Source organism: Sardina pilchardus, chromosome 2 (genome assembly GCF_963854185.1).
Source record: "Sardina pilchardus chromosome 2, fSarPil1.1, whole genome shotgun sequence".
Taxonomy (NCBI): domain Eukaryota; kingdom Metazoa; phylum Chordata; class Actinopteri; order Clupeiformes; family Clupeidae; genus Sardina; species Sardina pilchardus.
This window is the reverse complement of record NC_084995.1, coordinates 36,186,368-36,210,804: the sequence shown is the minus strand read 5'-3', so window position 1 is coordinate 36,210,804 and position 24,437 is coordinate 36,186,368. Positions and strand designations below refer to the sequence as shown.

The 24,437-nt window shown below is 49.9% G+C and overlaps 1 protein-coding gene across 4 annotated transcripts in view; it reads right to left on the bottom strand.

Annotated features, from left to right (window-relative positions):
* Positions 1-24,437, bottom strand: part of si:ch211-207d6.2 (sickle tail protein homolog) — a 56,087-nt gene that overhangs the window by 2,890 nt on the left and 28,760 nt on the right. For all 4 annotated transcript variants that reach the window (XM_062529023.1, XM_062529032.1, XM_062529015.1 and 1 more), the window contains 17 exons: positions 23,632-23,830; positions 22,173-22,371; positions 20,422-20,515; positions 14,176-14,945; positions 13,384-13,488; positions 13,200-13,249; positions 12,781-12,947; positions 12,327-12,502; positions 8,490-8,626; positions 7,778-7,925; positions 6,703-7,237; positions 5,511-5,763; positions 4,678-4,934; positions 3,813-4,019; positions 3,051-3,170; positions 2,165-2,239; positions 401-2,053 (listed from right to left, as the gene is read on the bottom strand). In XM_062529023.1, coding sequence (XP_062385007.1) covers positions 401-2,053; positions 2,165-2,239; positions 3,051-3,170; positions 3,813-4,019; positions 4,678-4,934; positions 5,511-5,763; positions 6,703-7,237; positions 7,778-7,925; positions 8,490-8,626; positions 12,327-12,502; positions 12,781-12,947; positions 13,200-13,249; positions 13,384-13,488; positions 14,176-14,945; positions 20,422-20,515; positions 22,173-22,371; positions 23,632-23,830 — 5,145 coding nt within the window. The remainder of the gene's footprint in view (positions 1-400; positions 2,054-2,164; positions 2,240-3,050; positions 3,171-3,812; positions 4,020-4,677; positions 4,935-5,510; positions 5,764-6,702; positions 7,238-7,777; positions 7,926-8,489; positions 8,627-12,326; positions 12,503-12,780; positions 12,948-13,199; positions 13,250-13,383; positions 13,489-14,175; positions 14,946-20,421; positions 20,516-22,172; positions 22,372-23,631; positions 23,831-24,437) is intronic.

The window sequence follows — 24,437 nt, the reverse complement described above, 5'->3', positions numbered from 1 at the left end:
CAGAAACACACACACACATACGCACGCACACACACACGCGCGCGCACATACACATACACGCACACACACACACACACACACACAAATACAGACACACAACCACGTAAACAAACAGAGAGAAAGAGAACGAGAGAAAAAGTTAAGAATGAGAAACCAAGAGAGACCCACAAATCAACTCCATAATCATGTCAACCCGAAATCACACACAGGACTCAGAAGCAGAGGGAATCCCAGTGTTTGTCCCACTCCCAGCACCTAGGAAAACACTTGTGATTTAATAAATCAGTGATTAGAGTTGGGGGGTGGGGGTGGGGGTGAGGGGTGAGCCCACAAGCAGACCCAAGGCACCGGCGTTAAAGGGGGGAATTGGGGTGGGGGTGGGAAGCAGCTGGAGAGAGACCTGTTTACTGCTGGCGTTGCTGCTGGAGGAGGAGGAAGATGAGGCCCCAGATGAGGAGGAAGGGCCAGAGGCGGAGGTGGCCGACGGCCGGGGCAGGAGGTGAGGCTTGGCCTTCTTTCGCAGAGAAGGCACCTTCTGGGCCTTGGAGGACTCCTGAGGCGGGGTGCGCTTGGAGGGACTTCCCTCCGTCTGAGAGCAGTCGGACACGGACCGCTTCACCTTGGAGCCTCCCCGCGGGGAGGGGGGCTCCTCGGGCGGGGTTTCGGACTTGGGCCCCAGGTCACTGATGGTGGTCTCTAGCTCCTTGATGGTCTCCTCCAGGCTGTCAAGGGTCTTGAAGGTGTTCTTACGGATCTCCTCTGTCCGTCTCTGGGTCTTAGGCGCCACTTTGGCTTTTGGCGGAACAGCCGGCGGTGTCAAAGAGGAGGTCTGGTTGTTGGCCTTGGATTTACCTTGGATCTCAAACCGCTTGGCCACCTTCAGCTCCTTGCTGGTGCCGTCCGTCTCCTCCTCATCCTCGTAGACGACCACCTGCAGGGTCTTCTTGCCCGTCTTGGTCCCCGTGCGCAGCGCCTGCCCAATGGCGGCCAGCTGCTTCTTGGGGAACTTGAACTTGAACTTCTTCTTGGCGTCTTGCTTCGGGTCGTTCAGAGAGGGCTCGGGTATAGAGCCGTCGACGGCCTCGGGAGACAAAGGCTCCGTCGGGCTCAGGGGCTTATTGACCTCGATAGCAGCAGCAGGCCTGCGAATATTTGGCTTCGGTTGAGCCTGGTCTGTTCTGGCCAAACTTATACCAGTTGCAACAGTTACCTCTCTTGCCTTGATCTCTCTCCTGGCTCTCCTCTCCAACTCCTCCTGCTGCCGCTCCTCCTCCTCCTCCTCGCTCTCCTCATCGATCCTGTCCCCTGACAGCATCCGGTCCAGCTCCTCCTCGCCCTCGAAGATGGTCGACAGCCGCTTGTACGCCTGCCGGATCTCCATGGGCTCGTCGAAGATGATGATGACGGGCTTGCGGTCAAAGCCGCAGTCCTCGGGCGCGTACACCGACTGGTCCATACCTACTTTGACCGTCTGCATGTCGCCGCCATTGGTGGTGTTCACCAGATCCTTGTACTCGCCACTGGACAGTGCCTGCACCTTGGTCTGGGTGATCATGAAGGCAATGCTGTCGGTGGACGGGGGAGGGGGGCCCTCCTCGTCTGGGAGGTCCGGGCTCAATCCGGACTCCTCCGCGTACCTCGAGCGGCCCCTATTAGACCTCATCACCACCTCCTCATTGATCGGGCTCTCCCCGTTTGCTGGCTTGGTGGCCTGTCCACCCGGAAGGCCATTCACTGGCTTCTCAGGAACAGCACTGTGTTTGGCAGGCACAGCGTTCCTCTTTTGGGCAGCCTGTGAGAGCACAGGTTCTGGATTAGGGCTTCTCTCCGGGTGCTGTGTGGATGGCTGCCCGCTTGGGCCTTGGCCTGCTGCTTTATGGGAAACTGTGGGGAATTCAGCTGATGTTAATAACTTTGGCTTCTGGGAAAGGTCAAAAGCATTCGCATGTGCCACCTTGGTTTGGGGAAGGGTTCGCTCCCTGCCCTCCTTTTGTTCTGCTGTGTCTGCTGCAGGACGCTCATTGGACATCTGTCCAGTGACGTAATATATCACCTGACAAGACAAAAAGACCACAGCACCCTGAAGACAGTGCCAAGCTAATAAAACATGGTGGTGTGGTTTCCAAATGAAATACAAGTAAAGAAAAGACGATAGACTATTTACCCTGGAACCTTGCGGAGTGGAATCCTTTCCATCCTTAGTTTGGTTTGTCGCTTCACCCTGGTGACCCGGGGTCTGCTAGGATAGTTTATGAGCAGAGCATTATTGACTCAAATGTTCTACTTGGCTGTACTTGGGAAGAATGAGGAATGTGCCCATCTTAAAATGCACTACAAACCAACGATCTGGCGTCAGTGGCAAAGAATAAAGAATGACACAACAAAGTGCTTGATAGGTTTCCTGAAACTGAATACAAAGCACTAAGCTACATGATTTTTTTCACAGGCATTTTCGTCTGATGGGCAAATGACACCAAGTGATTCAGAAAAATGAAAATGAGTTTCATCAGAAAGGGTAAAAGGGAGGTGATCCTGCTGGGAATGAGAGATTAGGATTAGGGAGAATAGCATGATTAATCATATCATTCCAGTCAGGGAGGCATAAGGGTGTTAGAGAGTGACATGCTCCCATTGCAAACATGTCATCGGAAAACCATTACATCATCTATATACAAAAAAAAACTGAATGCTGTTTTGCCTGCATTCAAAAGGGTGCAGAAACTGGAAACAGAACAGTTAGACAGCTTTTAGACAGTGAAGTGCACAAACATGGCACTTTGACACGGTCTCATTCAAAGAAGAAAAAAGAAACCTGAAGTAGGCCAGAAGAACAAAAAAAAAAATAAAGTGTTTAGTCCAACTCTAAAAGCAGTTAGTGGCACATCAGCATTAGGGGCATCAGCATTCGGAGTCGGGCACATGGGATCCTAACTACAGTGCTAAAGCTACAGCCAGGCGAGGGGTTAGGTGGGCAGCTCAGCTCTACTCTCGCCACTCGGCTGGTGCCAGTGGGGCAGTGGAGGGCGGTTAGATGGCACTACACCCGTTACCTTTGTGTCTCTGGGTGTGTGGGGGGCTGGGGATTCTGGGTCCAGCACCTCCGGCTCAACATTTGAGAGTTCAACAAAACATTTTGCCTCTAACTCTTTAACGGTGCACCTCTCAAACACCTGAATGGGGTTAAAGCACAAGGCGGTCAGGCCATTGTGGACACATTTTTAGAATAAAATGTCATATGAAAATTCACACTGAATGCAATCTCCAGTCATTTTAATGTTGAATTTTCATATTTAATGTATTTACATTGGAGCTATTCATTAAGCTTTCATTCTAAGCTGAGGGAAAAAAAACAGAGGTCAATATGTTAGAGAGAGAACGAAGACCAAAACCATGTGAGAAGAAGTAACCCAAGAGCTTTTTAAAAGGACGCAGAAATCTGCTGTTCTCCCACTTCACCAAAAGAGGGCAGCATAACCGTAGCCAACAGGAACAAGCCAAGAGTCACTGGTGCCGATGTACATGCAGAGCAATGCATACTTCTATCTACTTCTATTTTCCTGTCTTTTGACATTCTTTCCTCATACTTTTTACCTACTGCAGTCTTTCAGTACCTCAGCCTGCATCTCAGTGTGTGTGTGTGTATGTGTATACTGTATACGTGTGTGTGAGAGAAAATGTTTCATTTAATGCTTTTCTGCCTATCAGTCCTCTGGGTTGTGTTATCTCTCCCAGTTTGTTTATGTGTGTGAGACGGGGAGGGCGTGAGAGTGTGATGAGGAGATCTGGCAGTTCCCCTCGACAGTTCCACTCACCTGCAGCTCGGCCATGATCTTATCTCCCTCGTCCTCCTCGTCGCCGTCGGCCAAGGAGGCCGTGGCGCTGGCGGCTACCCGAGGAGTGACCGGGGAGGCGCCGGCCCCCGTGGGCGGGGGACTCTGGGGCTTGGGCTTGATCTCTGGGGGCACCTTCAGTGCTTTGGGCTGGGCGGGCTCCTCCTCCACCTCCTCCCCCTCGCCCTCCTGCAAACAGGAGCACACACAAAAACCCAGCTGGAGTGCGACCGACATTCTGCCCCCCCCCTGCCCCCCACACCTCCCCTCTCCATCTCTCACTCTGAACCTCTGCCAAGAGGATGAAATTTCAGCAGGCAGCCCATTGCACACCGCTGCTGTTTCTGCTGCTTCTGCTGCTGTTGCTGCTGCACTGTGGAGGAAGTCCTACTCTGGGCGAGTGTGAGTGACACACCCGGGCAAACTAACTTTGCTACACTTTTGTCATGAGGGCTTTCTTTCTTTCTTTCTTTCTTTCTTCCTTTCTTCCTTTCTGTTGCTCTTCTGTGAACGCATGCGTCTGGGAATGTGGCTTGACAGGGTGGTGACTCAGTCAGCGCAGTCATTTCTATGGTGACACGCATTCAAACACACACACACACACACACACACATATCTAACCAATGTGGAAGTATTTAGCATGTCCCTCTAAACAATGTTTATACCCTGAGGCCATGTGATCTATCTGCATCTGTCAATCATATCTTGCGGCAAACCACATAAGAACAGACTCAGGCATGCGTGCACACACACATACACACATGAACCCACACCCAGACCCATACACTTTCACACACATACACACACACACACACACACACACACACACACAAAGGCCACACCAGACCTGAGCGGAGGCCGAGTCCTTCCTGTTGTGCGAGGTGTAGATGACCTCTCCTGACCTCCCGGTGGTGAGCCCTGATCCGCTGGGGAAGAAGCGGCGGGGCGGGGGAGGGGGCGGAGACTTGCTGGCCTTCTCGGCGGAGCCGGCCCTCGCCCGGTCCACGCTGGGCCTGTGGGGCTTCTCGATGGCCGGCCTCTGTGATCGCTCCGCCGAGCCGACCGCTGCGACTGGTTTGTCAGCTACGGGTTTTGGCAGCAGCTCTGAGAGAGGGGTGCGACAGAACATGCAGTGACACACACACACACACACACACACACACACACCCGCACACACACATACACACACCCACACACACACACACCCACACACAAAAGGGACAATGGGTGCTTAGTTGGGCGTACTGTTTCCTTTGCATAGCTATTTAGTTCAGACTGTTTAGAGAGCCTTGTATGAAAATGCTGGTGATACAGTGCTAAAGGCAGAGTGCATAGATGAAAATGGTATCATTTTAATTTTGAGATGTGATATTTTGTGAAACTTTTTTTATTATAAGTTGCTACTTTTGTATTCAGCTGAGGCTTTTTTGTATTTTAGCTGAGGCTGCAACACCTGCCTTTTAGTGCCTTGCTTAAGGGAACAATGGTAGATACCGCGAATCAAACCAATCACTTTCTGGCTTCTGCTTGCTAGTCCAGTTCCATAACCACTGCACTTTTATGGCTTCTGTAAAGCTTTTTAATATTTCTCTTCCAGTTCCAATGGTCAAGGCCGTCTCTTGCGAGATCTTACTTAACAAGTGGGTTTCCCCGGGTATGCGGGACCAGTCAAGTCCTTACCAGGAGCAGAGGCTGCGGGTAAGGGGGCCTCCACCTCCTCTGGCTGGGGCTCCGCTGGCGTCTCCCCCCGGGCAGGCACCTCTAGGCTGGGGATGGCCTGCATCAGGCTGTCCTGGGTCTGCTGGAGGAGCCTCTCCATCTCTGCCCCATCAGGCTGCGCTGGACTGGGTCCAGCCTGCGGCTCTTCCTCCTCCTCCTCCTCTTCCTCCTCCTCCTCCACCTCTTCCTTCTCCACCTCCTCTGTGCCCGGTGGCTGCGGACAGAACACAGAACGCTGGTCATCACGCGCGGCTCAGGAGCCCCTCGCCACCACGAGGCCTCAAATTAAAAACCCGTTCTTTATGACCACCGATGGCTGTAATCCGCTTGCAAAGACAAAACCTCGCCGTTGTGACTGCAGGAACACGGCTTTAATACGCGCCCCATACATACTGAATACAAAGGACAAGATGTCCGCTGGTGGTTGTAACATCAGACTGACCGTAAACAAAGAGAGAGGGCTGGGGGGGTAATCTGATTTGCTATGGTGCTCTGTGGGCTACCCTTGGCTCGTAATGACTGGGCTACTTTTATGATTACACTTTGTGCTGAGAAACTGTTGCAACGCTTAAGTATGAAAACACCATCTGCAAACTTTTTAATGGGGAGTTTGATATATTCTCCTTTGCTTTCCCACATTAATGTGTTCTACGCTAGGCCGTGTCCTGCTTGGGTTCTGTAGCAAAGAAATGCGCTATTTTGTATTTACATGCTCTATTTAGCTGGGGCTGCTCTGTGGTGGTCATAATTTATTATGGCACACAGAAGGCTTCGGGCGTTACTGGTGCAGTTCAGGAAGGTAAGCTTTTTAAAATGCTTTTGAGAATCAAATGATAAACAGGGATAATTCACATTAATTCACATAACGGTAAAACATTTTTGCTATTAAATCAAATGCATCTCATCCTTGACGCCTTGTAAAAACAGCTTAGAAAAACGAGCGCGGAGCCCAATCATTAGCATAGTTCTTCAAAGGCAGCGCGTTTTCGCTTTGATGCTGACTACATTCCTGCGCCATGCCCTCTTTTTCGAATGTTTCTGCCCAGATGAGTCTTGACTCACACACACACACACACACACACACACACACACACACACACACACACGCTGCGTGACCTGCTAACACGCTCTGCCTCTGACCAGTGGCACTGACCTCGGCGCTGGCGCCTCTGTGTCTCGGGCTGCCCCTGCTGCTGCTGCTGCCGCTGCTGCTGCCGACGCCGGCGGGCTCCTCGGTGCCGAGGGGGGGCGGCGTGTCCGAGCCGCTGGTGGTGCCCGAGCCGGGGGGGTCCTCGTGCCCGCCCTGGGCGCCGGCCCTGGGCAGCGCGGTCCTCTTCTGCAGCGCGGGGCTGCTCTCGCGGCTGCGCGGGCTCACCTTGGCCACGGTGGGGGAGTCGCGGGCGTGCGTCGGGGTGAGCGGCGGGCTGGCGTGGTGCCCGTGGCCGAGGCTGGCCGAGTGCTGGCAGACGGGCGCGGCCACGGGCGCGCTGCGCACCCGGTGCACCACCACCGGCGAGGAGGGCGTCAGCTCCGAGCGGATGGCGGTGCCGGCCGGCGACCGCGGCCCCAGGGTCGGGGAGCTCCGCGAAGAGCCCGAGGAGTCGGAGCCGTCGGGCACCGGAGACGCCTCGCTCGCCGCCGCCGCCCTGGTGGGCTCTGGAGAGGGTAGGACACCCTCGGTGGCACATCTGCACAGGGGCACAGAGTCAGACGACACCCACAACAACACACAACAGCAGTAACAACTCAACTCAAAGCAGCCTGGGGCCACAGCCACTATTCAGGAGTGTCTGGCAGTACTACACGGTTCATGTCCACACTTGTCTGTCTCTGTCTCAACCCCCTTCTGGGTTTACACTGCACTAGATGGATGATCGACTCCCCCCCTCCTCCTCCCCCGACTCTGAGGCAACATTACCACCATTCAGAATGTGCATCTACCCTCTTAGCCTGCTAAGAAACCGCTCGTAAACTTCAACACCAGCAACCGCATCTTCACACCCACATCTCACACACACACACGCACGCACGCACGCACACACACACACACACACACACACACACACACACACACACACACACACACACACACACACACACACACACACACACACACACACACACACACACACACACACACACACACACACACACACACACACACACACACACACACACACACACACACACACACACACACACACACTCCCCCCTGGTCCCAGAGGTACCTCCTGAGGCAGCTGAGGGTCTCCGTCAGGGCCTTGACTCTCTTCAGCATGCTGTCCATCTTGTGCGGCTCCTCCTTGAGGAAGCGCACGGCCTCCACCTCCACCCTCAGCACCGAGCGCATCTTGGTCTGCAGCCCCGGGAACTCGCCTGTGTAGGGGAGCACAGAGCCGTGAGTCACATGAGTCACACTCACACACCACCAGCGCGCAACACACTGGCTGCTGGAGCCATAGGCTTCCACACACACTCATAGCTACACAAACAAGCAGGCATACGGACATTTCTGTTTTTAAAATGGGCTGAAAAGCAGTATAGGGCAATTGCTCTGTCGCTAGTTTGGAGCTTAACACGGTTTTAAACTGGAGTTGGGAGTTGGAGGTTAAAATCGTGTTCAACTCCAAACTAGCGACAGAGCAATTGCCCCTTCAGGTTTATATTGGGTGGTCACAATTTTTACAACTGTCTATTTTTGCCAATTGTCTTATATCATTACAAAATAATAGCATGTAATTGTAACAGTGATACAATCTCTATCGTCTAGGGTTTTGAGTGTAGTGTTTGTGGCCAGTCAGCCACATTCCAACATTAGTTTTGGCAGTGCAAGTACAGACGACTGCTCTGGGCCACTCAGTGTTTAAGCCCTTCCCTCAGCCATCTGTGAAAATGTCAATGTTAGCTGGAAGGTAAGTGCGAGGCCCGAATCACAATCACCTTTGAGTCCAGCCAAGGCCTCCCCCACTTTCCTCAAGTTGACCGCACCCTCCTCCACATCCTTCAGCGTGATTGGCCGCTGGGTCATCCTGGAGGCGGAGTCTTTCTTCAGCCTCTCCACGTACTTCTCCAGCTCCCTATTTTCGTAGTCACAACAAAAACAGCAGCAGCAGCGTTAGCCGAGCTTCTCCTGTCTGTCTGCACACACGTGCCTCGTCCCCTCTCCATTCACTGCTGACCACCATGTAAAACAGGTCACCCATCAACCCCCCCCCCCCCCCCCCCCCTCCTCCTTAAAATACTCTACATGAGAAAGACCACAGCGGTTTTGGTTGTATAAGGGATTAAAAGTAGGAAAACAGAGACTAAAATAGTTTGTCAGAGAGGGGGGGAATGGATCTCTCCAGAGGATTACCACCACATGAGGTAAATTTATGTCAAATGTTAGATGACAAGGACAGATTTAGCGCTTTTTTTTTTTCCTTGAGCACGAGCCAAACACAAAGTTAGAAGGGAAATATTCCCACGATCGAAGCTTTGGTGGCTCTGTGTGTGAGTGTGTGTGTGTGTGTGTGTGTGTGTGTGTGCGCGCGTGTGTGTGTGTGTGTGTGTGTGTGTGTGTGTGTGTGTGTGTGTTGGAAGGGGGCAGAACCAGTTTAACATGCTCAGGTGGAGTCTGTTGACAAAAAGTCTCATAGGGAGCAGCAGCTCCAAGTGTCTGGAGTGACTGAAAGGGCTAAAGAGCAAAGCGCCACCACACAGCACAGCCATGCCGCCACTCTACTAAGCCACAGCAATAGCAGCTCTACTGTAAAGACGCTCCTCCTGTACATCCTGGCGGATCGGCCGGGTTAGCCAACTCTGGCTAATTCCCTCTAACCACCGGGAGACAGAGCTCTGTGCCCTGGGGGGGGGGGGGGGGAGCCGTGCGTGCGATAGCTTGCTCTGCAGAAGTGCTGATGTCATTGCTCAGCGGTGAGGGCGTGAGCGTTGGACTGTGTGTGTGTTAGTGTGTGCAGGCAGGCAGGCCTGGGCCCTGGGATCTATCTATTCGCTCATGGACACAGACATGGCTGCATGTTCAGGCAGCGATCATTAGCACGGCACAGTGACTTGCACGTCTTCTTTGCGAGCTGTGTCTGTTCTGTGTGTGTGTGTGTGTGTGTGTGTGTGTGTGTGTGTGTGTGTGCTCAGCCAAGTGAACTGAGACGCTCCAGCTCTAGCGGAGAGACATTTTGCCTCCAATTTGGGTTAAGCAAATATGCGCCGAGGAGCATGACATCGCACCGCTGTTTACGTCCATCGCTTTGCATTCTGTTTTTTTTTTATACATCTTAAGTTAAACACTATCTGCATAAGAACCTCTCTCGTCTTTTTTCTGCTGTTTTCTCGGCTGAGGCAACATGCTGAGGCAAAACCGAATGACTGTACAGTACAGCACTCCCCACCCTGACTCACACACACAGGCACGAACACACACACTCACACTCACACACACACACACACACACACACACACACACACACACACACACACACACACACACACAAACACTCACTCACCACACACACACACACACACACACACACACACATACACACACACACACACACACACACACACACACACAAACACACACACTCACCACACACACAAACACTCACTCATCACACACACACACACACACAACACACACAACACATACACACACACACTCACCACACACACACACACACACACACATTCACCCCTCACACACACACACACACACACAACTATCTGGCGGGACTTTTTTAACCCGACTTGCGGTGAGGGACGAGCGCTGGCGCGGCACCATCACATCAGGCGCTCGGGGGTCAGATATCTCGGCAGCCCCTCATTTCCTGACACGTCTGCTCCTCTGAGATGTGGCTCCAAACAAAACACTTATCATGGCACGCTCGGGCGGCAGGCCTCGGCCATAATTACCCTACGCGCAAATCGGCAGAGAGGGAAGACCTGCTTACGTTCACGTTTAACGGGGGGGGGGGGGGGGGGGGCCTTGACAAATCACCCAGTCGTGACGGCAGCCAGTGACCAGTGACCAGTGTAATTACCGCTCGCCGTCTCCCCACGGTAACCTTAGATCACACATCTGATTTGGGTGGCGGGCAGCAGGCAGCACACAGCTGGGGGACACGGAAGGGGCCCGCTGGCAACGACATTCTTTCTGCTTGGGCTCCATTTCTGCCCTGTCACCGGCTAATGGCTTCGAACGGAGCCAAAAAAGCTGTGTGTGTGCCGCAGGACTTACAGTTTTTCTCGATTGTTAACACACATTTTCTGAAAGCATGCCTCATATTCTCAGAACTCTACACACAAATCCAAATCAACACACACAATGGGCAAAACTCCACAATTCTCCTGCAAAATGACACTTTCCCTTCAAAACAATGTAATTTCTCCTCAAAATGCTCTTTTGTTCTCAAGAGACACACACAAACCATCATATATCAAGACATTTATAAGGACCAGTTGCACACTGATGTGCTCAGTATAAAACACTGCGATGAATTGAAAACACTTCTTCTCCATTCATTATAATGACTTGGGCCTTTTTTTGTTACGTGTCACACTACAAACAGTACTACAAACAGTAGATAAGCTGATACAGTAAGTTGATATGCTTACCCTATCAATACTTTGAAATATCTCATTGTTTTCTATTATTTTTCTTTGTACTTGCCGTAATGTTATGCCGTTTTTTGTAGGACAATGCTCATGATTTCAGTTTCCTGTTCAGGAGACAGAAGCCCTTGTGTTGGTAATCTTTCGGCTGCCAAACAAATAGTAAAATACTGTAAACTGTGTAGGAAAACAAAGTAGGATTACTTTCCCCAACTACTTGAAACACTTACACTTACAGTCCTACAGAACAGCCCACAGGCAATACTGTACTACTGTGCTACTGTGCTCATTGAGCTGTATTGTACTGTCCGGTACTGTACTGTATTGATACGCAGCACTGCAATGTTCTAGTGGCTCGGATCTCATCTGAGATTACGGTCCTTGGCCTCCCCATCCTCCTCCTCATACTCTCACTCCTCTGGCTCTGCCTCTGCCTGTACTACTACTGTAATACCAAAGCTCTGATTGCTAAGTGTAAGACTGTGTGACAGGAGTTTGCCCATCTGATGAGTCAGTGTGCACGGTAGGGCAGTTAGCTTTAGAATTTGAATGGCAGTGTGTTCTTTGTGAAAACAAGATATTTTCTTCATGAAAATTGTGTCTAATGCACAGAATTGTGTGTAGTGTTTTGAAAACAGTGTGTTATAGAACTGCAGTTTGAGTGTAAAGCAGAAATTGTGTTTATAGTTCAGCACAGTCGGTTCAGGAGGTTGGTGCATGAGCTACATATTATGGGAATTGTGTCAGAAGTACCAGAAATTGTGTGTAAACAATTGAGAAAAACTGTAATTCACCAGCCCCCGAGAGAGAGAGGGGGGGACTCGCTGTTTCATTAAACATCTCCAGAGGTCATTACGCTCTTTAAACAGAGAGCTCATCAAGGTTTATCAACCGTGCTAATCACCATTTCAGCTGTAAATAATAATAAATAAAAAGCGTTTTAGCTTGGAGAGCTATTTATATACAAAAGGAGCTACTAAATGCATTTTGTGTTTATACAGGCTACATCAATGCCCTCCACAAGCCCCACCGTGTCTATGTGTAGTCTGGGCCCTCCAGGGGAATGCAGGGGAAGTGGTTATTAGTACACAAAACTATGTCCTGTCTGCAACGTACACTTTCCCACTTTCCCAAGGGACTCCAGTCATGGGCGCGGTGTGTCTCTCTTACCCCAGCTGGATGAGCACCTTCTCCTCCATGGCCAGGTACGTGTGCCGCTCCTGGTCCACCTGCGAGCGCTGTTTCTGCACCGGATCCTCCAGGTGCCTCAGCATGTCCGTGAACCGGCCGGTGATCTCCTGCTCGGCCCGCCGAAGCATCACCTTCATCGAGTCCTGGTTCTGGAGCTGGAAACGGATCACGTGTCAACATCAACGCTACTTAGAGGAACACAGCCCATACATGTCCAATATGTTGAAATAACATTCACACCCACACAGTGCTCCGTTTCATTCACTCAACATGGCAGGAGATAATCTACTGCTCTTTAATGCGCTGTGTGACGTGTATATCTTGTGAGATCTCGTAATAAGATCCCTGGTTGTATCTCTCCACTGTGTGACCTGAGGAAGCCTTTCCGCCTCTCCACTGTGACGGTGGCAACTGTGCACGCACTGTGCTGTACCTGCATCTGCTTGAGCTGGTGGAGCTGCAGGCGGAGGTCGGACACGTTCCTCCTGAAGGTGCTCAGCATGGACTGCATCTCCGTGTCTTTGGCTGAGGAGTGGAGCACCACGGCCATGGCGTCCGGCTGGGCCGCGCGGTTCTTGGGCACGGGAACAGGTGACACTCCTGAGGCGTGAAGGAAGGGGTTTCGTTTGAGAGCTTTTGCATGTGACAAACTGACAAATGGTGAAAACCAGATGGACTGCACAAGACCATTGCGAAACTGTTTGGATAGCTGGCTTGGCAAGTTAGCCAAGCATACCTACTGTAGCATGTAAGCTGCTCACAGAAAAAAGTGAGTACTGTGCTACAATAACTGTATAATATAATTTTGTCGTACTCATTTGCATGGCAAAAACCACTGGAATGTGAACTCACCTCCACTGTTAACACTGTTAGCAGGAGATGCTGTTCTCCCAGGTTTCTCTCTGAAAGGGGTATAAAAACATACAAGAGCTTTTTTACAACTCAAGACGAAGCACTATGCTGTTGAGAATTCGGTATTCAGTATTGTTCTTATGATTGTACATAGGTGTACTATGATTATAGCACAAAAGATTACCCAGTAGTGTCTTTGGTGGCACTAGTATTTGGCCCCTTTAAAAGTGCATGTTGGACAAGCCCTGTCAGACTGGCTATCTGCTGCTCCATGGCCTTCATCCGCTCACTGCCCGAGAGGAGAACACACACACACACACACACACACACACACACAGAGTGAGTTAACACCTCTCAAGACAAAGCCATGCTGGAGCACTCAAAACAACTTGCAGCACCACTCTGTCAATATTTCCTCTACACTTATATGCTGTTCTCTCGGGAGCTTGGCTGTTCTGCTTGATGTCGGTGCCATGAACCACAACAGATATTAAGATTGGATGCCATCCTGAAGGCCTCGCTACAACCACCATCTACATCTGTCACGCTCCGGCAAACAACAGCGTGTAAATGATCTGCCAGAGTTCACCACAACAATATAATCCTGTGTCTGAGAGTAGATCTTCTGAAAAGGGAGCAACTTACAAAAAAGATAAGACTCCCTCGCTTTTTCTTGACCATATTTGTACAAAAACACAAGCAGCGAGGGGGTTTCAAGTGTGCACATGAAAGAAACCGCAAAGGTTTAGGAACCACAAAGGAATCCATTCCGAGGCAAAATCTAGCCCCACGGTAGCTTTGAGGATGTTTACTGTACATTCTCTCGGACTGGGTTACGCTGTATCACGTTGCTGTAAACATGAAAAGTGCCATTGTGCTAGACCACACACTTCTGAGAAATGCAAGACTGAACTCAGGTGCCTCCGAGGAGGAGGCTGGAGTGGAGACGAGACCGCGCTCGTGTTTGTTCACAAACCTGGTGTGGTGGGTGCCGGGGGGCACGCCGGGCTGGAAGGGCCTGGTGCCGTGGCCCGGGGGCAGGTCCACGAACACGGGGGAGACCATGCTGCCGTGCACGCTGGCCACCACCTCCATGGCGCCGTTGCTGCTGTCCTTCCGGAAGGAGCGGCGCATGGACGAGCCCCGCTCCACCGGCACGCCCTGCGGCGGCATGTCGATCATCCTGACCTCGTTGACCCGGTGCGGGGACGGCGGCTGCTGCGCCTTGCCCCCGAGCGTCGCCATGGGGTTCTCGGCGTACTTGCGCGACTTCTGCCGGTAGAGCGAGTGCTGCGTCGGCGGCAGCGGCAGCGGCGGCTGGGCTCCGTCCACCGCGTCCCCGGGGCCGCCCTGCGACGACGACACGCTCAGCCGGCCCTCGGGCATCCCGTACGGGTCGTACAGCGCCACGCTCTTGCTCCCGCCGCTGCCCAGGTCCTCGTCGGGCTTGACGTCGCGGCGCTCCAGGATGGCGCTGGCGCTGGGGCAGGGCGTGACCGAGCGGCTGCTGCTGCTGCTGGGCAGAGGCGCGCTGGCCAGGCGCTCGCGGGGGAGCGTGGCGCTGCCGGCCAGGGGCAGGGAGGGGCGCGGCCCGTACGGGATGCGGGAGGGCGAGGAGGGCATGGAGCGGGCGGTGGGGGGCGACATGGAGCCCTGCAGGGCGTGGAGGCTGCTGATGGGGCTGCCGGGGGCCTGCCGCAGGCTGTGCTGACCGTCCCTGCTCACGTACATCTTCTCCCGATGGACCTGACCACAGCAGGGAGGACAACACATGTTTTCATTTAGAGACAAAAGATAGACTTGACAAGACAGGTGGACAGATGTCTAAGGGACAACAGCCACCGAGGTGTCCTGATATACAGAATTAATGGACAAGGCGGGGGGAGAAGATTCTATTTGTTCTATCTGCTTGATGGTTTTCAACTGTACTACAGTTGTTACAGTTACTATTCAATGTTTCCTGATCTGTATAATACTGTATATGACCCGATATGCAAAAGTAATACAAAAGTACTACAGACCAACAGAAATCGACATTACATAAAGTAACAGATGGTTAAAACAAACAAAAAGAAAGAAGCACGTAAACACGAATTTGAACATTTTATAACCGGAGCATATCTGAATGACCAATTCCAAAAATGAGGAGTCACTCAATACTCAAGGCCAATTGCAGCTTTTCAGGCAACAAGCAAGGACAGGAAACATGCATGCCAAAGAATGTCAATTACAAGCTAAGAAAAAAAAAATCCTTTTCGCACATAGCTGTTGAAAGATGCACAATGAATGATTATCTCCTGGTAACGAGGAGAAACATACAAAACAGAGTTTTGTTTTCCAAACGAGAGCCCCTGGACTGACTTGTGTACTTGACTTGCGTGTATGCCACAGAGAACAAGTAAATGAAAGAAAGGCCTAAAGAAGTACAGTACAACACAGAATGAAACAGAGACAAAAAAGAAACAGAAAAAAGAAAGACGGGGCGAATCTGAGGGGAGCGTAAACAAAGGCCTGTGCCCAAACCTGTCTGCGTTCAACAGCCGTGCGGAGAGGTGCTGGAGTGAAGCAGGGACACAGGCAGGGCGTGCAGGTGTATTTTCCCCCTCGTCACCCTCACCACCACAACACCTCAGCTCAGGAGGGGCAACACCTCACCCACCACCCACTGCTTTCATCCAGTGCCATCAAATACAATGCGCACAGATGGCGGCCAATTTCATATCAATGTCTTGATTTCATATTTCTGCTTCCGTGTGTTTTTCATATGGAGTGGTAGATAAGACATCAGTGCTACCTTCTTCTAAGCAAATGGGCCCTTGCTCCCCAAAGCACTGCCCCGAAAAGACAGAACGTTCAGGATTGAACTGTGAAAATGACTCTAGGATGACTAGCTATATTTCTTTTTAAAATCTCAGGCCTGGTTCTGTGAAACTATACAATTTTATTTGAGGTGACTAAAAGAAGATTCTGATGGCTGGGGAGAGAAATGGAGATCACACACACTCTAAAATGGGGGGAGGCATGTTTGAACAGGTGCAAACAGGTTTAGGAAACTGCACAAACCGCAATGTTAAAATGGTGTCCACTCTCCACAATTACTGGCTACATTGTGTGAAAATGGAGGGATCTATCACCAAAACAACTGGGGGAGCAAAACCACACACAGATACACATGCATGCAGACAAACACACACACACACACACACACGCACACACACAAGCACACACACGCAGACACGCACGCAAACACACAAAGACATACTCACTCACGCCCAAACACACACACAGACACACACAAACACACCAACATAAACACAGTTCAAACACAAGAGGCTGCAAGAAGCTATAAATACACTTATTAGGGAGGTGAAGTCTAACACACAGGACAAGCCCTTTGTCCACATGTTGAGTGAGCACTGGGCAGCTTCTGAGCTTTTAGGTATGGCCGTTCTGAACAATAAAGTCATTGTTTTTTTTTAAAGGCTTAACAACATTGATGAGCAGGTCTATGCCTGTTTGCGTTCTGTCACATGGGGCTGATCTAGTACACACACACACACACACACACACACATACACACACACACACATGCACACATGCACACACATGCACAGACACACACACACACACACACACACACACACACACACACACACACACACACACACACACACACACACACACACACACACACACACGCACGCACACACACACACACACACAAACATAAATCTTCCCTTTGTGGCTTGTGGCATCAGACCGCTCACTGAACGTTTAACCTTAACCCTAACCCTAACCTTAGGTGTGTTTCTGATATTGGGCTAGCTTGTCAAGGGTGAGAAGCCGTGAGGTATGTCCATGATTTGTGTGGCGATTCCCAAAGGAATCCCAAGAGTCCAATGTCCGAGGACCTGAAGGCAGTTGAGACACTCTCAGGGCCATGACTATTTAAATGAATCCCCTTCACTGAAAACATCAATAGTGCGTCTACTTGGCCATTCAAAGATTTCCAATCTCAGTCTCTGATGAGATAGGGTGATAGGCATCAGGGCAGCCGCACTGTTTACACGGACATCTAAAAGGGCACTTGAAAGAGTTGGATCTGATCCAAGTAGTTCTTCCCTGGCCCTTGGGTTCTTCCTCTACTTTTAAACAAACAGACAGACAGACAGAGAAACAGACAAACAAACAGCACAGAGAGAAGAAGCTCTTGGGAGGAATCAACAAACGCAGCCAGCTCCAGACGCCGGAGGGAAAACAAGTGCAGCTCCAACACCTGTGAAGAAACACGGGCTTCCATACGGACTGTAGCCAGCACTGTGTCCATCAGAATGGTCTCCACCAGGGAGGACATCAAGGGGGGAGGGCTGGCTGCACCACAGCCACTGTCAGGAGGAAGCCCCTGACAATCTATCGGTGGCAGAAGAAGACACTACAAAGGGCACGGGGATGGGGGACAGATCAAACATAATGGGTGTCACGAGATATGGCCATCTTCTTTACTCATACTTCCAGAGGCCTACAGCAAGGGGCCAGCACAAGTGTAAACACAGCATAACTTAAGCCGTTCAGTTCTACGCCGCTAAACTCGGCACGCTAGCCTAGAGCCCCCACGGCTCCTTGGCACACTGAGCGCTCTGATAAATCCATTCAGCGCCCTCATGATCAGACATCCAGCTGAGCGACGCGCCGTCCCTGCCGGCGCCGGCACCGTACGCCTCCACCACCTCCAGCTAGGGTGGGTGACAGGCCTCCGTGCACCATCATACATCACCCAACTTATCCAACTCGCTGAACAAATTCAAAAACAACGCCAGAGATGAACAACAAATGTACACAAGTTGTTGCTTGCTCCCGTAAATGAATGCGCCAGGATTACGCTAGAAACTGGGCTACTCTTAAAGGAGATACATGTGCAAATCCTTGGTAGAATGTGTTAATAATTTGTCTAGATGAGAGACATGATGACATACTACTGCATAACTGCCAAGGTTTAGTAGTGGCTTCTTGCAGAAAGGTCCAATTTATTCTGGAAACCTCTCAATGAGTTCTTATGCTTTTGAATAAGCACCAAATCTGTACAATTGCCAGTATTCCCTCTTAAATGAATACTTCCAGCTACTGTTAACAGTATAAAATTATATAATCATGATGCAAGAATGCTTTATACAGTAGGCTGTTACAGTGTAACAGTGGAAATAATGTTATTGCAATTTCCTTAATCAATCAATTAATCAATACTTATTAGGGTGGTCCTTATATGGGGTAAAAAAAAAAATTGGGGAAATGTTCAACTCTCACCCCCTAAATGTGTTCAGATATCAATAAAAACACACGGTGCAAAATTTTAAATCATTCCTACAATATCTAGAGGTTGCTCAAGGCCTTTGAATATTTCAATCAAACTTGGTTATATCCATCATAGCAGCCAGCTCAGGGCTAACAATGCTCTTTCGGGCTGTTTTTGTAGTTTTGAAAGTAGAAGGTCCATCCTGCAGATTGTTCACAGCATATTTCACAGAATAACATTCATCATCACTCATCAGTACTATCTTCAGAAGCAGTCAATGCTAGTATTTAATTCATCAATTGCTCCTCTCGTTGTGCTTGTTGTAGCCTGTTGTGTTCTACATTTTTCTTTTGCATTATGTGCAAACTATGCAAGTATCAACTATGCCCATACACACACAATGTCCTTTTTCTCTCTGGTCTCTGGTTTCTTCTGGATTCTTCTTTCTAAGTTTCTATCATCTGGATTCTTGAGAAGAGGTGTATATATAGTTATTTTATAGTATTTTTGAGTATTATTATTATTAGTTTTGAGTGTTTTGAGTCCCGTGATCCCAATCCGTAAATTAGTGAAACACACAGAGCATACAGTGAGGTGAAGCACACACTAACTTGAAGCAGTGAGCTGCGGAGCAGTGAGGGACTAGGTGGCACTTCAACTGTGGATGGGAGAGCTGTGCTTAACCACTGCCCCCGCCCAGTTTTTTGCTACTGTCGGGGATCGAACCGGCAACCCTCCGGTTACAAGCCCGAAACCTTAACCATTACGCCGCCGCTGCCCCTAATGTTGCATGTTAAGAATGAGTGCATCTCAATGTGCAATATCAAACAGGTCTCCTAACTCGTCTATGAAGGCCTCTACATTGGACTGCTGAGTCTTGTTTTTTTGCCACTTTTCCTGTTTTTCTCTTGCCACTTCAGTTTCTGCCATTTGTCATATTTGTCAAGTGTTTCCAGTTGCTTTATGGCATATCCCATAATACGCAAATGTGTTAAACTTTAAAGGTCTTGAGCAACCTCTAAATATTGATTAATTTTGATACAATTTTGCCCATTTGTTTTTTTTATATATTGGAACATATTGGTGGGGTGAGAGCATGACTTTTTAAAAGTTGAAAAATAAGGACCACCCTAATACTTATGCATGTCTTTGAGGCCAAATTAACAAGTATTTGAGGATTGTTTGCAAAGATATGCAAACATTTATTCACATGTTTGAGCACCACCTTGTCTAACACAAAGTCTCAGCAACTCCCTTGAGAGAGGCTCTTGCTGTCACTCAGTCTTTAGTTAAGAAGTTAAAAAGGAAAACGATGAAATGAATGCCCTGACCAAATATTTCCGACAATTACCAGCGAGTAAAATTGCGGACGACGCTGTGGATGAGGCTAATCGCTACTCGGAATTAGGATCAATCTAGCGGGAGAACTCTGAATAGTAGTGAACCACGTGGCGCTCCGTTTTCTGCAGGTGGAGTGTGTCGAGTCAACAGACGGTAAACACTGACTGACAACACAGCCCACCCCTCCGAGGGATGTACTTTGGAACGAACAAATAAAGCCTGGCTTTGGATTCCCCCCGCCACTGCTGAGACAGCGCACGGGAGAAGTCTCAATCCCCGAATAATGGCGCGAGGCTTTCTCACAAAGAGACAACCGCATCTCGGGGAGCTGCATTTGTCCAGGATTAACGAAACGGAAAAATGAGAAAATGAAGGTTAGAGAGTTCAGGCTTCACGGTCTTTTAGTGTGTTTGGGAGAGAGAGAGAGAGAGAGAGAGAGAGAGAGCCTGCGTGAGAGAGAGAGAAAGAAAGCACATGAGAGAGGGAGAGAGTGTGTACATGAGAGAGAGAGAGAAAGAGAGAGAGAGAGAGAGAGAGAGAGAGAGAGAGAGAGAGAAAGAGAGAGAAAGAAAGAGGGGGGTAGGCACTTACCCTCACATCCCCGTTGTTGGGCTTGGAGTTGTGGTTGAAGGCCTGGGCGGGGTCTTTGTGGTAGACCTTCAGACACGAGTGAGGTGTGATGTTCCTGCAGAGCACAACAACACAGGGGCAGGGTGAGCCATGACACCAGTGGAGCACTCATCCGCTCCGCTTCACTTACAGCTGATAATGCATGCAATGGTGTGCTTATGAGAATACAAAATCACAATGCGTTGTGTGCTCATGCACAATCATTATGGAGACTCCTATGACGGTACACGCTGACGGCATTCCGCCACTTTTCGTACAATGCAACGATTAGACCGATTAGAACGATTAGGCGATGAGCGCGATGACGTTTGAGCGAACGATCTCAATTCATGACGGGAGACGCTTCTCTAAGTGTGACGCACGAGCACCGCTGCTATAAAAAATCAGCCCCGGCTATTGATGACAAGCCCAGATTTGTAAATCCCTCAACCCTGCTCGGGAACTTAACTATTCAGGACATCTCTTCCTTAGGCCGCCAAGCCCAGCCCAGCCCAGGCTCAGGGTTTTTTGAACCCCACAGAAAGGAGGGATTACGCCCCCCCACCCCCTCCCTCCATCCCTCCAACCCCCACTCCTCCCCCTCCCCCTCCCCCGTTTCCTCTTGGCCTGTTTGGGCCTCGTCTGAAGGAGGCAGGGTGTGGTGCCGGGGACACTCCCCGGAGTCCGCACGCGTTCAGACACGGGCTCCATCTCCCCTCGGCTGGCGGTGATTACGCCGGGGGTTGGGCCTGGCAACGGAGGAGGAGGGCGGAGGGTGGGTGGTGAACTGGTGTCAGGAGGCTTTTTGGACATCTAACTGCCTGTTTAATTGTGGTTTGGCTTCCTGAGGCAAGGGGTGGTTTTAAAATGTCAGCTATGTGAAGCAGTGGCTCTTGATGCGGATCAGTTTTTTTCCCCCCCGTTTCCAAAGCCAGTATCAGTCATCCACTGCCTGATTGCGAAGCATTCAACAAGGTTTAGCTGCATTAAACTGTCTTTAAAACCAGTGACAAATAGATCAGACCAACCCACGCACTGCATACCAACGCATTTAGCAATACAAAGGCAACTTCAATTGAACCAGCTGTGTTTGGCTCTTAGCAAATCTATACATATGCTTTGTTGTTTTACATTCTGACAGTATGTAGAAACTACACTCAGTTTCATGCGGACCACAGAGCCCTACTGTCTTATAATGTCTCATTGTTTGCAGACAAGAGAATGCATACAAACACCCACCCACACTCACACACACACACACACACACACACACTCACACAGTCACACGGTGTACGTGGTGTATTGCAGGACTTGTTTGGACGGAACTGTCATTGCGGGAATGCAGCCGCAAGCAGGGTGAAGGAGAGGTGGAGAGGAGGAGAGGTGGAGTAGATAGATAGATAGATTGATAGATACTTTATTGATCCCCAAGGGGAAATTCAAGAGAAATTCAAGAAATTCAAGAAGAGAGGAGTAGAGGAGGAGAAGAGGAGAGGAGAGGAGAGGAGGAGAGGAGAAAAGAAGTGGAGAGGTGGAGAGGAGAAGAAGAGAGGTGGAGAGGAGAAGAGGAGAGATGGAGAGGAGAGGAGAAGAGAGGTGGAGAGGAGAGGTGGAGAGGAGGAGAAGGGGAGAGGAGAAGCAGAGAGGTGGAGAGGAGAGGAGGAGAGGAGAGGAGAGGAGGAGAAGTGGAGAGGAGATGAGAGGAAGAGAGTGCCGTAGGCTGTGGCGCTCACCTGACGTCAGTAAGCTCATAGTAGACGTTCCTCATGTCGTCCTTGATGTAGACGGCCACGCTGGGGGACTCCAGCATCTTCATGGTGAGCAGCTGGGGAAAGGCACTGACAAACAGGGCCCGGATGGTGTCCGCCCCGGTGATCTCGTTTGGCATCCGGATCTGCTTGGTGTCCTCGCCATACTGCAGGTACAGAACACCTGAGACGAGAGGAGAGAGCACGGCAAGGCTGGAGTCAGTGGTGTTGAACACATACACACACCCATATGCATGCACACACACACACACGCGCATGTACACACATGCACACATACACACACACACGCAGGCACGCACGCACACACACACACACACACACACACACATATAGACAGACAGACAGAGCAAATGAGTCAATTCAGTTTTAATTACGTGGTAAACCCCATTATGAATGTATTGTCCGAATTATCTCGGTGAGTCATGAACTCCACCACTCCAACAGCAGTGATTTCTCTCGATTTGTTGGCCTGTAGCGGCTTGTTAGCTAAGGTTAGCTTCGGTTTGATGGCTATGCCACAAGACAGGGAGGGAAAAACAAGACGAGCCAAAAAAGAGAGGCACGGACAACAACACAGGCCCAGACAGCGTTGACTGAGAGCCAGGTTCGTGCGTTCATTTGTGTCCATTAGAGTCTTCCTCGAAGACCTTTCAGGCCCAGAGTGCTATGTGCTCGCAGTATTTGCAGAGATATGTTTTTCAGTGGCCCACCTAATTGCATGGCAATAAAAGCTACCAGATGTTCCTGAAAAATATCTGTGAGCGTCTGAAGGGCCCATTGGGGAGAGAGAATATCCCTCTAATAATGAAGCCTATTAAAGTCAAAAGAGGTTCATGTTTTCTGGGGGAAAAACAGCCTCATGGTTTGCTGTGGACATGTTGATATTGCAAATGCAGTTTTAATTTATGTAAGCCTAAACTCAACGGACATGCAATTTGAGACGTTTCTATTAAAATGGACTTCACCAGACATACTAGTCCATTTGGAAACCCACAATGAGATCTTATTGAAAGGCTCACTGTAGCCTAACATTTGCCTGGGATACAATCCCACCATTGAGGCCTGCAACGAGCAACCCAAAAGTTCCAAACTGTTTCTGACAAACTGAAAGAGATTTATGTATGATTTTAACACAATAACTGAAATAACTATTCTGTATAAAAAAAAAATCCCTAAATCATTTCCCCTTTAACTGTCAGCATATTCTATTGACGATGCAATAGACAACCCCACCCATCTAAAAAAAACAACTCTATCCATAATCAATGAAATCACAGCTCACATCATCCTTCATTTGCTCATTCTACTTGAAATGAGCATATTCATTACACACACACACACAGAGAGAGAGAGAGAGAGAGAGAGAGAGAGAGAGAGGAAGAGAGAGTGATGTTGAATGGTGAAGTTGTGATGTATCACTCACCCAGTGACCTGTCCTTGGTCTGGTTGGCTGAGCGCACCACAGGCAGGCTGGCCCTGGAGCGGGTGCCTCGTGTGAAGGCACTGGGTGGATCTCCTCCTTCAGACATGGCCTCCAGAGACTCCAGCGAGGCCACTGACAACGGCTCCCCCGGGTCCCCTGAGCCGGGCTGGGGGCTCGCGCTGTGCTTAGGGAGTCTGATCTGGAGGGCAGGAAACACAACATGATCCATTTAGGAAACTCCGCCTAGACAAACTACATGGAAAAAAATAAATCATCCCGTGCACTGCATTTGGAGCGAGATGAATATGCTGAATATTTTGTCAGGCTCGATATTAAAACCATTGAGTTGGATGCCACAGAGCAGATCATATCTCTCCTTGTCCAGACATTCCAGAAACATTCCTTGTGTTTACCACAATTGGGTGCTACAAAAGTAACAATTTAAACCAAAATATCTCCAATCAGCATAAAACTCAAGGCGTGCGAAATCAAACACCCTGCCAGGGAGACTTTAATATGCTTGTGGCTGGCAAACCTGGCTAGCCTTACTGGTAAACTCAACACAGATAACACATTAAGAAAACATTGCTTGCCAACCATGAGGACACAAGTGATTTTTTGAATGTCAAATTACAAACAGCGATTCCATCATAAACAACAGCGACCAATGGGAGTGCAGAGAGAAAGGTCAAATGGCGAGGGTGGGTCATTGGACTCATCTGGAAGTAATCTGAATGCACATTTTTATTATTTCAAATTCAAATGCCACACGGGAAACTGATAAACATGTCTGGTTATAGGCGGCT